We start from the raw sequence: 13278 nt of genomic DNA on the forward strand, positions 1-13278 counted from the left end.
ATTCCATGAGAAATCTACAGTTATGGGCAAATAGAACAAACTATTTTTTTCAGATAATTACAAAATGATCAACATCTGACAATAGCATGAACTGATATTACGCTTTTTTATAGCACAGTATTCCATTCAATTCTCTTTCTAAACCAGCCATTAAGAAAAATAAACAGTTATTTATCTTCATACAGCATATATGATGCCTATATTGTCATTTTGTGGAATTTCACTTCATTTTTAACAGACAAAAACGTATTGATACATAACATCAGCCACTGCATTGGTTACTGCCAAAGCTTTAATGCGTCGACCATTTCCACATCAGTGAATCCTTAAAAGAGCCACTTTCAACCAATTAGGAGAATCTCATTAAGACAGATGCTTATCTGTATCAACATCAATCAGACCTATTAGAAGTGATGACGACTTTAAATCCACACCAGTATCTAACAGACTTAACTCAAACCAAGTGCATTGCTGGGAATTATCAGGCACGTCCACAGATCCCAGAAAGGACCAGGAAAGAGCTGATAACAGCTGCCCTGGACAGACTCTACCACCAACAAAAACACACCTTCTGTCCTGGTAGACAAAAGCGAGAGGCTTGGCTCCAGTGAGATACAGATATCAGAGCTCTCATTTTACATAATCAATTAACAAGGACACTTGACTGATGCTGTGCTCTGCACTGATAGGCAGGCCATGACGGGATCTCGTGCGAACAGACAGTAATGAAAACACGTCATACAGCAAATCTCTTCTGGACTGTTTACAGGCAAAATGCTATTTTAATGAAACGTACAGAGAAAGAAATGCCCTCATTTATAGAAGCAGAATAATTATGCGCTCGTACCTCTGACTTACAAATAGACACGTGTCTCGGGCGCTGCGTCTAAAATTGACAGAGGCAAAAATGAAAGTGGTCAAATGATATTCAGTCTCTTCAGGCATGCATAAACATGCCATGTCCGTATTAAGGCAGTGACCAAAAGGTGTTATCTGTAGAAAACTGCATGTTTTCTGTAGACTCAACTTTAAAGGTCCGGTGTATGAAATTTAGCGGCATCTAGCGGTGGGTTTGTGATTTGCAACCAATGGCTCACTTCACGCCTCCCTTTGAAGCACTACGGTGGCTGACACAGGACTAAGATATTTACAAAACATGCTCTGTAAAGCAGTTTGTCCGTTTAGGGCTGCGGTAGAAACAACATGGTGAATTCCATGTAAGGGGACCCACGGTTTAATTAAAAATTAACACTTGGCAGAAGGCCGAATACAGAACATGGCTTTTCGCATTTCTTCTATTTATTTAGCCAATTTTTTCACTATTGCATAAACTGAAACTCCGGTGCGGCAAGTTCCGTGCTGTCTTTCTCTGACACTTTAAAATGCTCCACACACAGAGGCTTTTTTCCAGCAAATGACGCAGGTGTGTGTCGTAAGTTCAGGTGACAAACGCAGCATTTTTCGTTTTGTTCCAATAGGATGTCGTCTCCTCTGCGCGGGAGCTTTCGTCACCATGATTTGCCGGAAAAACAAGCCTCAGGTTCACGCGCAGCAAAGGTATAACGGAAGCTAGACATCAACATTGTTGGCGCAGTCAATATGGATATTTCTCTTAAACAAATGCATCGATTCGCTTCAGAAGACCTTTATTAAGACCACACAGTCGTGTCGAGCAGTTCTTTGATCGATATGGATGCACTTTTTGGAGCTTCAAAAAGGCGACTCCCGTTCTACCGCTTGGGAGTAAAATGATACATGGTATTATAACTTCGACTGCAATATTCTTCAAGAAGAAAGTCATATTCAGTCAGGATGCCTTGAGGGTGACTAAAACATGGAGAAATTTTGCTTTGCCTCTGAAATATCCCTTTGATGACACTGAGTAGCAAGCTAAGCTTAATGCGGAGTACAAATAATCTTAGAAAGAAATCAGCTGACCTTGGTCCGTATCGCTATGCTCACGCAGCTTGTTTTCCCGAAACCAGTCTGATGGCTTACTCCAATGAAAACAACAGACTGTAGTAATCAGGTGTGAGATGTGAGATCAGGTATGTCAGGTATGGGGCGTGTCCATGTTCTCTCACGGTGCCTGTGTTTGTTTCAGTGTTTACATTAGAACATCTGGCTGACATCCAGATGACACCGCGGCGAGTAATACTACACCATCCGGCAGGAAACAAAGCCAGGTATCACAACTGAGTGACCTTTGACCTCTTCATCCAGCCACTGAATAAGAGAGGATGTTATAGCGGTACACACATTACAAAATGCAGAAGCAGAACACACCCCAAGTTACACATTGTTAATGTGTAACATTATGTTGTGCTTGTGCAAAATGAGGCATGTAAACTTGCTTTTCATTAAGTAAGTCATAACAACAGTTCCAGAAAACATAAAAGCATGAAATTGCATTGAAACTGATGCTGGTTTAAACAAACAATACTAAACTGATACTACAGTTATTCTCACTAATTGAAAAAAAGCATAAAGTGAATGTTTATCTTTACTTTCACAACAAAACATGAATTCAGACTGGCATGCCAAACCAAGAGTAAGGTCACCCAAAAATGAAAATGAAATGTCTGGTTACCAACATTCGTCTAAATATCTTCTTTTGTGTTATGCAGAAGTAAAAAAAAGTCATACAGGTTTGAACTGACATGAGGATGAGTAAAATAACTAATATCAATTTTTGTGTGAACTATCCCTTTGAAGAGGCAGCCACAGCCAGAGCTCATGGCTATAAGAACAGCCATCCAGGCAAATGACACAAAACCCAGTCACACAAATAACATAATCAAGCAACTGTGACAGCAGCCAGATTTAGAAACAGAAAGATGCAGAATCTTGAAATATAAGATGATGCGTGCCGGTACCGCAACTGTAACTTTCTCATCGGCTTTAGCAGTAAATGCGACAACTGACTGATCCTCCATAGTTTGGGTACATCAGATACAGTGAACCGCCATTAAGCATTCCACGCATGAGTTTGTCTCAAACACTTTCATAGTAGCAATATAAATTCAGTTTAGCAATATCACTTCGAGTCCGTGTGTTCTGAAGGCACCATTTTTAAATGTGATGTTTCAGCAAATCTATTTTGGGCAGGAGTGAAAACGTAATGATATTGTGCTCTAGGATCATTGCGTTTTTTTAACCTTTTAAAAGCAGGCAGCATTACACTCACAGTGTAAACAGTATCTTCAAAATATAACAAATAACTTAACACGTCGTTGTAATGCAACACACTGATTCTTTAAAAGCACAATGCATCCTGTGTGCACACATTTAATGTGCAATTTAATTTTAAAATCACCAGTCTGTTGTGCTTATTATTTATTCATTGAACATTATTTTCAATTTACGCTACCATTCTGTCATTGTATTTTTCACTTTACAGCCACTTACTCGCTATGCTACAATTAAAAGCATTGATCTCCTGCTTAAGTTATACACCCATTAAACTGAATTACTGTTGTTCACGTGCACCAAAGCCTTACATGCAGATGTACTGGGTCAGTGTCCTACCCAAAAACCCACTAACACACACACAAAATAATCCCCTGATCCACAAGAGAGAATACACGTCCAAGTTTCATAGAAAAGCAGGTCACCTAAGAGACACACAGACAGAGAGAGAGAGAGAGATGGCTATGGTCTCCATCTTTGACCTTGATCTCTTGATCTGTCAAGATTCAAATGCATCATTATATGGAACAACCGAGGACGCTTTTATGAAATACAGCCAAATATCACAGAAAACTCTGGCCACCTTATAAAAACTCTGCTACAAAAATGACCTTACTTAAATAAAAAATGAGTAAAAACACAGTTGTGCAAATACAAACAACAGACCGATTTATATGCCAATATTAGGCTTTCAGCATCCTCTGGTTTAGCGGTGACCCCTTCTAAGTTTAAGATCGCCATCCTGCTTTGTAGATATCAACCTTAAACAAAAACCTTGGCCAACCACTTGTAAATAGTTAGATTTGCATTAAACACCAGCTACATGTTTCTTTCCTGAGCACACGAGTAGATGACACTGTCTGCTGACCGTTTTAAAATACTTTGGAAAACACAGCCTATAGCCATTTCTTCACTGGTTTTGGCCAGTACTGCTGTAAAGGACGACTCCCACATTCTTTCATAAGATTAAACACCAACGGGGGGGATTGGGGGGACAAAATCACTATGCCAACTCCCAAGCTCACACTGTGACTAAAGGACAAAAACACCAACGGTCCAAATCCCAGTTAAATACATTATAGTGGGCATTTAATATTCCTCATTAGCTCACTATAAAACTAAGAAGCTTGCTGGGGATATGTAATTTGGAATGAAAAGAAAAGAAATTTTAGACACAAAAAATATTTTTTTGTCTATATTTTTTGTGGGATTTGCTCTATGGTATTACTGCATTTTTGAACTGCCACAGCATTTACCATTTTTTCTATGCATGGACTCTGAAGCAATTTTGTTAAATATAATGGGTAAGTAACGCAAAAAAGGCAAGTAAAGAGGGGTCTACATTACTACTGTCTGGTGAAATTGAATACTGCTATTAAAACACTAAAAAACCTGCAAGCTTTCAGCAATTTAAGCAGCCCGAGTCGAAGAGAGAACTTGGACATTACTCAAAATGCAAACAGACATAACAACTGTATTTACTGAGCAAGATTAAAATCAATGGCTTTCACAGATTTACTTTGCTTAAAAACTATTTTATGCAGGCCGCCTAACCTATAAAGCATGTTCGCATCTAACCAGGTAACTTGTATAAACAAAACCCAGTGCCATGACCTCTGTGTGCCAAACTTTCCAAATCTTAATCTAAAGTTTCATTTAAGTTGTGGTCGGTAGACATCTGCAAGTGTTTTACTAGGGGCGTAATGGTTCTCGGTAAAAAATTTAACCGCACGGTTCTCCACCAACGGTTCGGCGCGTTGGACCGATCCGAAACCGTGACCCTAAAACCGTGAAACAAACCGAACCGTGAGTAATTTGAACCGTTACCCCCCTAGTTATAATATGGCTCATCTTAAATCTGACAACGCATTTATAATATGGTTCGTTAGAAATTATAATGCGTAAAAAAGACTGACAAAGTTCAGCTAATGTATGTTTGTCGATGGATACACATTTAATACCTACAACAAATCAAATAACGTAGACAAATTTCAATAGGATTGGCATATGCTGTTATGACCAGTCACTTACGCTTTCATCACCCGGGTGTTGTGAGCGCGCGAGTGCAGGTGAGACCTGAACAGCACATGTTGCTGTTTAAACTACACTCATTCAAGCCTTGCTAATTTAAACATTTAAGTGCAAGATGATGCACAAGAAAACTCGCTTGCGCGCTGTGAGAAGATCCAAAGCGCGCATAAGGAAAGTCTCAGACATGGCGCAAATATTGAGTTGTCTTTGAAGCGCTTAAACGGACAAATTCACACACGAAGTAGGTCAATATGCCCCTCTTGTCAAGTATCTTAACAAACATATCTGCACTCAGTGACTTTGATTGGAGGTTTCTGGGTGGGTGTTTGTGGGGAGTGGGGGGTCTTGTTGGTTGTGGTTTGGGGGGTTTCATTTGTTGGGGCTGTGTGGGTCTGGTTTGGTCTGGTTTTGTGATCGATGTCAGACAACCGAGGACTAAAGTTACATTATGCCATTACTATTTTTCCCTGGTTGTTCCTCTGTTGTCTGGTGTCGATCGCAGAATGGAACCGGGTTGGACCACGGTTTTGGCGGGAGGGGCTTCCTGGGTCGTGGCTGGTAGGATCTCCCAGTTCTTCGTGGACGTTTGCTTGGTGGCTTTTGGTTGGGGTCACTGAGTGCAGCTATGACACGTCAGAGGAGATCTGGCCCTCCCGGCTGAGCCTGGTTTCTCCCAAGTTTTTTTTTTCTCCATTTATTCATCATTGGAGTTTGGGTTCCTCACCACAGCAGGGCAGTGTTGGCTTGAGACTGAATTTATTCATTTATTTATTAGATATTATTTATTAGAATGATCTTGCTTGGTCTATAAACACCATGCACTATGCTGTGTTTTCTTATTTGCTCCTGTAAAGCTGCTTTGGAACAATGCACATTGTGAAAAGCGCTATATAAATAAATTGAATTGAACATAGTAGGTTATGTCTTAATTGAACGGACGAAACAGACGAAAAACACCACATGTGTACAGTATCAGTGTACTGGATCTGTTGCATTCCTCTTAAAGGGACAGCAGCATATTCCTGCTGTCTGTTAAAAGTCAAGGAAATCACTCACTGCTTGTGACTCAATAGCTTCTGTAACTTCAATTATGATTTGTCTTTATTTCATTTGTACATATGCAATGTTATGTTTTATTTGATTACTTTAATCCATTTCTACCTTAAAAGGTATATATACAGTATCTTATTTTATTTTCTGCTTTGCTCTGTTGTTTTATTGGTGCTGTTACCTGTAGCTTGATTATTTGTTCTTATTTTTATTTGTCAGTAGTCCCTTGTCCCTGAGCATAGCACAAACCGATCCGAAACCGTGACCCTAAAACCGTGAAACAAACCGAACCGTGAGTAATTTGAACCCTTACCCCCTTAGTTTTTACCAATAAAGGGCATGAAGCAAGAAAACAGAAAATTGCCCATTTACGCTAGACAGGAAATCATGTTTCGGTTCGCTCTTTGATCTCATGAACAGATTTCACCAACAGGATTACAGGAGACTTGACCAGTGAAATGACCGGCACAAAGTTAAAAGCCCATGAGAGGAATCTGCATCGGTTTTGTCAACGAATAATTAGGGATGCACTGAAATGAAAATTATTGCCCGAAGCCGAATAAAAATGAAACACTTGGCTGAAGGCCGAATGCCGATTGTTTTTTCGCATTTCTTATTTAGCCAATTTTTTCACTATTGCATAAACTGAATGGTCAAAATGTGCTTTTTATATTTTGTCTTGCTTTTCAATATAACTTAAAATAAAATTGAGCAAAACAAGTAAATTAAAACAAAAAAATGGAACCCTCTCTCTTCTTGAATAGCCTACATTAGGCCTATAACTGACTGCTGAAAGAATGTACTCTGTACCCCTACAACAAAACACTTCATTAAAAAGTGTCATTCAACATTATAAGCAAAAAATATGAATAAACGAAAACTGTTGGATTACGGCTACACTGCAAAACCGCTTCAGTCCGAAGTACAAGTTACCGACCTGTAAAGACCCTTCCATTCAGAAATGTATTCCCACGTGGCAAGTCTCCTGCTTGTCTTTCTCTGACCATTTAAAATGCTCCAGACACTGCCAACATGTTTGCTGCATTAATAAAGCGCGCGCGTCATGTTTGGTAAAATTTATTCGGCCATTTCACTTATTCGGCCTAATTTTTTCGGTTGCCAAACATTCGGTGTATCCCTACGAATAATCGCTGCTCTTAGGCCACACAAACAAAGTCAATTTTGGGGTACCTTTAGAAACGAGAAACTCAATATGTGATTTAGATTACAATAAAAAAAGATAGTCTTTGACTCTGACCCCTGCAGATGTGATGAGCGAAACAAAAAAACTAATCTGTAAAAAATGAACAATCGTTTATTATAACAAACATTTTTTTTTGCCAGATTGACAACCAGATTTATTACCATGGTATTACTAACACTACAGTTAAACTTTTGTGTTTTTTTACTACAACTCAAACAAAAAAAATCACTTTTAAGGGATACAATGCACTTAAACTTTGCCACTTTTGCACAAACTTACTACTTAAAAATAATCTCTTTTCTCGTTCTTATAACTCTAAACATTTCTAACGCATAAGTGATTGTTTTAAACCTCATATCAGGCAAACACTCATAGTAGGCATGGAAATGCAGGTATGTTAATTGCCCCCTGTTTACATTAAACATTAATAAATCACCAAAAGAACATAACTCAAAACACAGACCTTAAAAACAAAACAAAAAAACTTAAAAACTCTAGAAAATCATGTTCAGTCGGCTGATCTAGTCGTACCGGTATGTCACTTGACTTATCCAAACATTACACACAGCATAGCAACCCATGAGTCATTACTCTGAGAAAGAGCATGCAGGTCACATTCCCGGCATTGTTTCACCTGTTACAAGTTCACCTGTTGTGGGGGGGGCTTTGTGCGTCATAAACAGGTGTCTATGTGAAGACCACGCCTAACAGAAACTATCAATTCGACAGCTCATCCCATTTACATTTTCCATTCTGTGGTTTCTATGGACTTTAAATCATTGGTTACCAAATGACTTACAGTTCAAATCCCACCAGCACTACAACACATGTGTATGAGACACTGCTGAAGGCTGTGTATTATTCCTGTCAGCAACTGCGTCGGTTTGCTGGGACACTTCCCCTCAGTTTTGATATCACTGTCAGTGTCAACTCGCACGCAATTATTCAAATTCAATGACAGTAACCATTTCCATTCTGAAAACAACACATTCACGTACCATTTTACAAAAGAGCTTTTATAAAAACCAAATAAAACGCACTATTACCTTCTGACATACTGTCAACAACTCATGAACAATTTTATTTCAATGCTTTGTTTGTTGTTTCAAAAGCTATCATGACAGTCATAATTTCAACTTTTAAAATATTAAAACGATCCAAAAACGTTTAAAACGTTGCAAACCGTTAACGTTTAAAAATATAAAATGTAAAAATCATCATACTTCGAAGCTTCAGGTAACGTAACGCTAAGCAATTGATCGTTAATTTCTAACACACAAAATAGACAAATGTAAAACAAACCATTAAATAACAAAATTGGAGGCCTACATTTAAAACCAGAGTGTAGTATGTAAAAAAGAAGCGTAAGATATAAATTTTAACTTATTAAAACTACAACACCGATCTGCTAACGTTAGCGCGTTAGCATAAGTTGAGGAATGTCCGTTAGCTCGAGCTAAAACGCACCCACATTCATGACCTCAGGCATCACTCGCACTCTTTTTACGCTCAGATTAAATTACATTTTATCTTTTTGCAGCAACACCAACTGACATCGTATGTAACCGATAACAACGCTATTTAATGGACACAAACCTTATTAGAGGCAGCCCGGGCAGACATTTTGTTCCCTTAGCTGCTCGCGCTGAAGCAAGTTGAGGCTAAATGTTGTCGCCTCAACCGGATGAATCAAAATCAGGGTTGTCGCCGCTTAATCAAACCAGCGGAGATAAAATCCGTGTTTTCCTCCTCCTCTGACCCGTTTGTCGGGCTAAAGTGCGTTACGATCTCGTACAAAGATGAGCAGCAACATGTCACATCAGCGCAAAGTTCGCCATGTACCGCCAGCGATCTCCTCTTATTGCTGATGAAGCGAACACATTTCGCGAAATCACTGAACAAAACGCGTCTGTCGAACGCGATCCAGGTGTTTCACGAGCAGTCCGGGATGAAAATATCCTTTCGTAGGTGTGTTCGTACACCTGTGGAGAAGCAGAGGGCGGGATGTCGTGCTTTAGCCCTGTGCAGCAGACACACTGCAATGGAGCTCCGCTCTCTTTCCCACAGCACAGCACAACAGTGACATGTCTGGCTGCCCGGACATTTCCATTGCATCTCTCCAGGGGTGGGAACAGAGTAGAGGAGCAGCATCCTACTGGGATGTTCCACTTTTACAATGTTTTAATGAAAGACACGGAGGTGACGTGGTTTTCTAAAATGCATGTTGTGAATGAATGGGAAATATTGAATATTGTGAAAAAGGCAAATACGTCACAGAAAAGAAGATAGATAGATAGATAGATAGATAGATAGATAGATAGATAGATAGATAGATAGATAGATAGATAGATAGATAGATAGATAGATAGATAGATAGATGGTTATTGAAATCCATATGCAATTCAAATGGCATTATAAAAATCAAATATTATTAAAAATTACAACATTTCCAGACTAAATTTACAAGAGAAATGTTTCTTTGAGGTTTCTATTTGTAATTCTAATTGTAAATCTGTCACATATTACAGTAAATCATCTGAGCACTTGAGTCCCACAGGAAAACCACACTCGATGCCTGCATTAGATTGACAACTTCCTCTGATTTTCTGCACACGCGCGCACACGCACGCACGCCGCTGCTTTCCACTTTAGTTATTAACCGCAATATAAGCACCATGACTAAACAACACCATTAGGTTCTTCGGGTTTTATTTGTAAACTTTACAGATTCTAGATAATATAATTGATTTACCATCGGTTAGACTCATACGTGCAACCAAGCATTGCAGCCTTTCACAATGGATTATCAGGTGTACAATGCATGGCCCTCCATGGGTAAGAACATAATCTAAAAGTGTATTTGTTTACGAACCGACTAAAAATCTCTATTTGGGCAGGATGGTGTTGATACCCTCTAATGTGGGCTGTTGTAGGCAGCGCCCCCTACAGCGCATTTACATTTACTGCATTCTGCATCTGTTGTCGCAGATACAGACCTCACACATTCACGCTGGTATCTGGACAGCAGTGATGCCCAGTCAGCCCGCCTGACACATCTCTGAAAAACACAATGCAAGGAAGCAAGATAAATTGCCCTTGACACCCGTGTCTCCATGTGGCACGACGGCCAGCTCTCCAAAATGCAGAATTCAGCTGATGTATCTTTCCCTCAGAGAGCGTAATGGAAGTGCAATTATTTGTAAAACAAAACGTGACGGGTAAATATTTTTGCATCAGATTGAATCTAAACGTAATGATGTCAAAACTGATATCTCCTATTTGTTATGCGTTCGCTTATTTTCATTCATGCTTCTTGCCCTTTGTTTATTATTTATATTTGTCTTATTGTGTTCACCCTTATGGTTGTGGCGTATATTGCAGTAACCAATAAAAAATCCCAGTGCACCGATTATTGAATTAATTTAGTTCCCTTGAGCTGACACGATACATACATTAAGATGCTTGTTTAAAGTATTTGCTGATGTCAAGAATCGTGAAATTTACTGCTGTTATATATTATATACAAAGTATATATATTATGACAACTCTAAATCTGTACTGTTTTGTTGCAGGATCATTTCTCGTTAGATTTTTGGCAGGGTTGCACAGATCTTGTTGACATGACATCATCATTAGCTCCACGCGCAGGGAAAGCGTGTCGTAGCCTGTAATGAGCGTCCTCCATCTGCAGCGCGAGCTCTGAGCAGATTCAGGCAGAGCGTACAGGAGAGAACAGCCATGAGCTTGTGAAGGGCACGGATGTAATCAGAAGAATGAGAGGAGCGGTCATTACCAAACCTGCCATCCAGAGAATCTCCTGAGGCCTGTGACATGTGCTGTATCTTCTGAGGGATGAACAGAGATGTCTAAGAGCAACAATTGAGACAAACTTCAGGTGAAACAACAAACCAGCCCATAGACGGCCATTATCGTAACTATGTTTAAAGATGACCAAGTCCATATTTACTCCTATTTACTGTAAACATCACTAGTCCTGTTGTGCTTTTTACTTAAGAAAACAGTGATTTTCAAGTACTGTAGGAGGTAAAACATGCATGAATGCAGTCGTGTTTTCAAACATTCATTACAGTAAACACTTTCAAGAATCCAATTCCCCTCTGACCTTTGTCATCTCTTATTTTACTCACTAATAAGTCTGTATCTCCCCTGTGAGCAACATGGGCACAGGGGTCCCGCAAAGCTGCTGAGAGAAAGGGATCTCATGACGTTTACACTGGAGAGATCGGGAGGGAGGGGTGGGCTTGACTTTTCTAAGGGCGGGACAAGGTCATTCCAACACAATGGATCAGTATAGGGCTGTGAAACGATGTAAGGATGAGACCCACAAGCTGAAATCAATCTGTTTGTGTTGTATGGTGTGAATTATATAAACATGATACGATATTATATATATATATATATGGGGGTCTTTTTATATGTCACAATAATATCTGACCCTGTGACTTATAAGGTTTATACATAATATATACAGGCTATGTATACATGTGCACCTATAGTGCACATGCGTCCTGTCTGCTATACGATCAGCTTGAAGTGAAGCATCTACATGATGATATTGTTCAGTGAAGCATGAGCAATAAAACACAAGTAGCTGTCACAGTTTTCCTAAAGGGTAGCGTTATAGACAACATTAAGGGTGTTATTTAATTTAATTTAGTGCCTTTGGGGTTTTATTAAGGGGTGTTGTGGAGGCTTTTTCGTAAAGATTTTACTCTCTTTTATCCCTTGAGGAGATATTGTATGATATTGCACAGATACATCAATTCAACTGCAGAATATCCTTCAATGCTTTAACAAAGCTGAAAATGGGGCTTTTAAAGAGGTAGCAAATGAGTCAATACTATGATGGAAAGTGAGTCACGTTCACTAGGTGCTCCCTGAATCTATTACAGAGCCCTGAGCACTTCTGAGTCACCAAAAGAACTGCAAAAACAGTCCAGTAAGCAAAAGGTTTCTGGGAAGCGCGTGGGAAAAGAAATTTAGATTTGTAAAACTGTAATTTGTAACTTAAATGCTTATGACTGAACCGATCCATTACCAAATTTGCAAACCTATTTCTGTACTGTGTGCACTATATGGTTGATCCATTACACATACCTGTACACGTTCATGTGTACACCTGCATATTTAATGTGTATATTCCACGTCTAATGTGTATATCTTGTGTATATACTGTATATTGTCTTTTTTGTACAGTCTGTCTATTTAAACCTTGTTTGTCTGCACTACATACTGTCAATTCAACTTTGTATAGTCATACAGTTGTCTGTCCAACTGCATTCTACTTTGTATGGAGTACGTACCCAAGACTTTCACTCACCACACGTGGAGATGTGACAACAAAAGTGATTTGATTTTGATTTGATATCCATTACACTGCATTGTTGTCTTATAGACCTTTCTATTGGACGCACGTGCCTGGCCCGAAGTTAACTTCCGGTCTGTGTTTGGCTATAACAATTTATATTGAATTAATATTAATATTATATTAACATTATAATGTATATTAATTGTATTAAATTAATTTAAAACTACTCAACAGTTATTGATTCTTTGAGGAGGTCTATCAGAAGTTACGTTTGGACCACATAACGTTTGTTTATGTTGTTGCCGCTGAAACCGTCTATAGTGAAAATATATACAAATCAAACATTTTAGTTGTTAATACTTTTTTGTTGCTCTGTTTTGTATGAGCTTCTGACCGGCGATATTTAAAAACATTTGCTAATATTAGTGTTACGGAAAATATACACTTACCCTTTAAAAGTTAGTTCACATCAGCG

The 13278-nt window shown here is 39.0% G+C and overlaps 1 protein-coding gene across 9 annotated transcripts in view; it reads right to left on the reverse strand.

Annotated features, from left to right (window-relative positions):
- tjp1b (tight junction protein 1b) overlaps nucleotides 1–13278 on the reverse strand; it is a 92759-nt gene that overhangs the window by 48685 nt on the left and 30796 nt on the right. Inside the window, exon 1 of one of the 9 annotated variants that reach the window (XM_057329421.1) lies at nucleotides 9071–9559. The exons of the other annotated variants lie outside the window; for them this stretch is intronic. Within the exon in view, the coding sequence (XP_057185404.1) occupies nucleotides 9071–9097 (27 nt within the window). The 5' untranslated portion in view covers nucleotides 9098–9559. Of the gene's footprint in view, nucleotides 1–9070; nucleotides 9560–13278 lie in introns of those variants that run through there. 9 annotated transcript variants of the gene reach the window in all.

The sequence above is a fragment of the Triplophysa rosa genome, linkage group LG3 (assembly GCF_024868665.1).
Source record: "Triplophysa rosa linkage group LG3, Trosa_1v2, whole genome shotgun sequence".
Taxonomy (NCBI): domain Eukaryota; kingdom Metazoa; phylum Chordata; class Actinopteri; order Cypriniformes; family Nemacheilidae; genus Triplophysa; species Triplophysa rosa.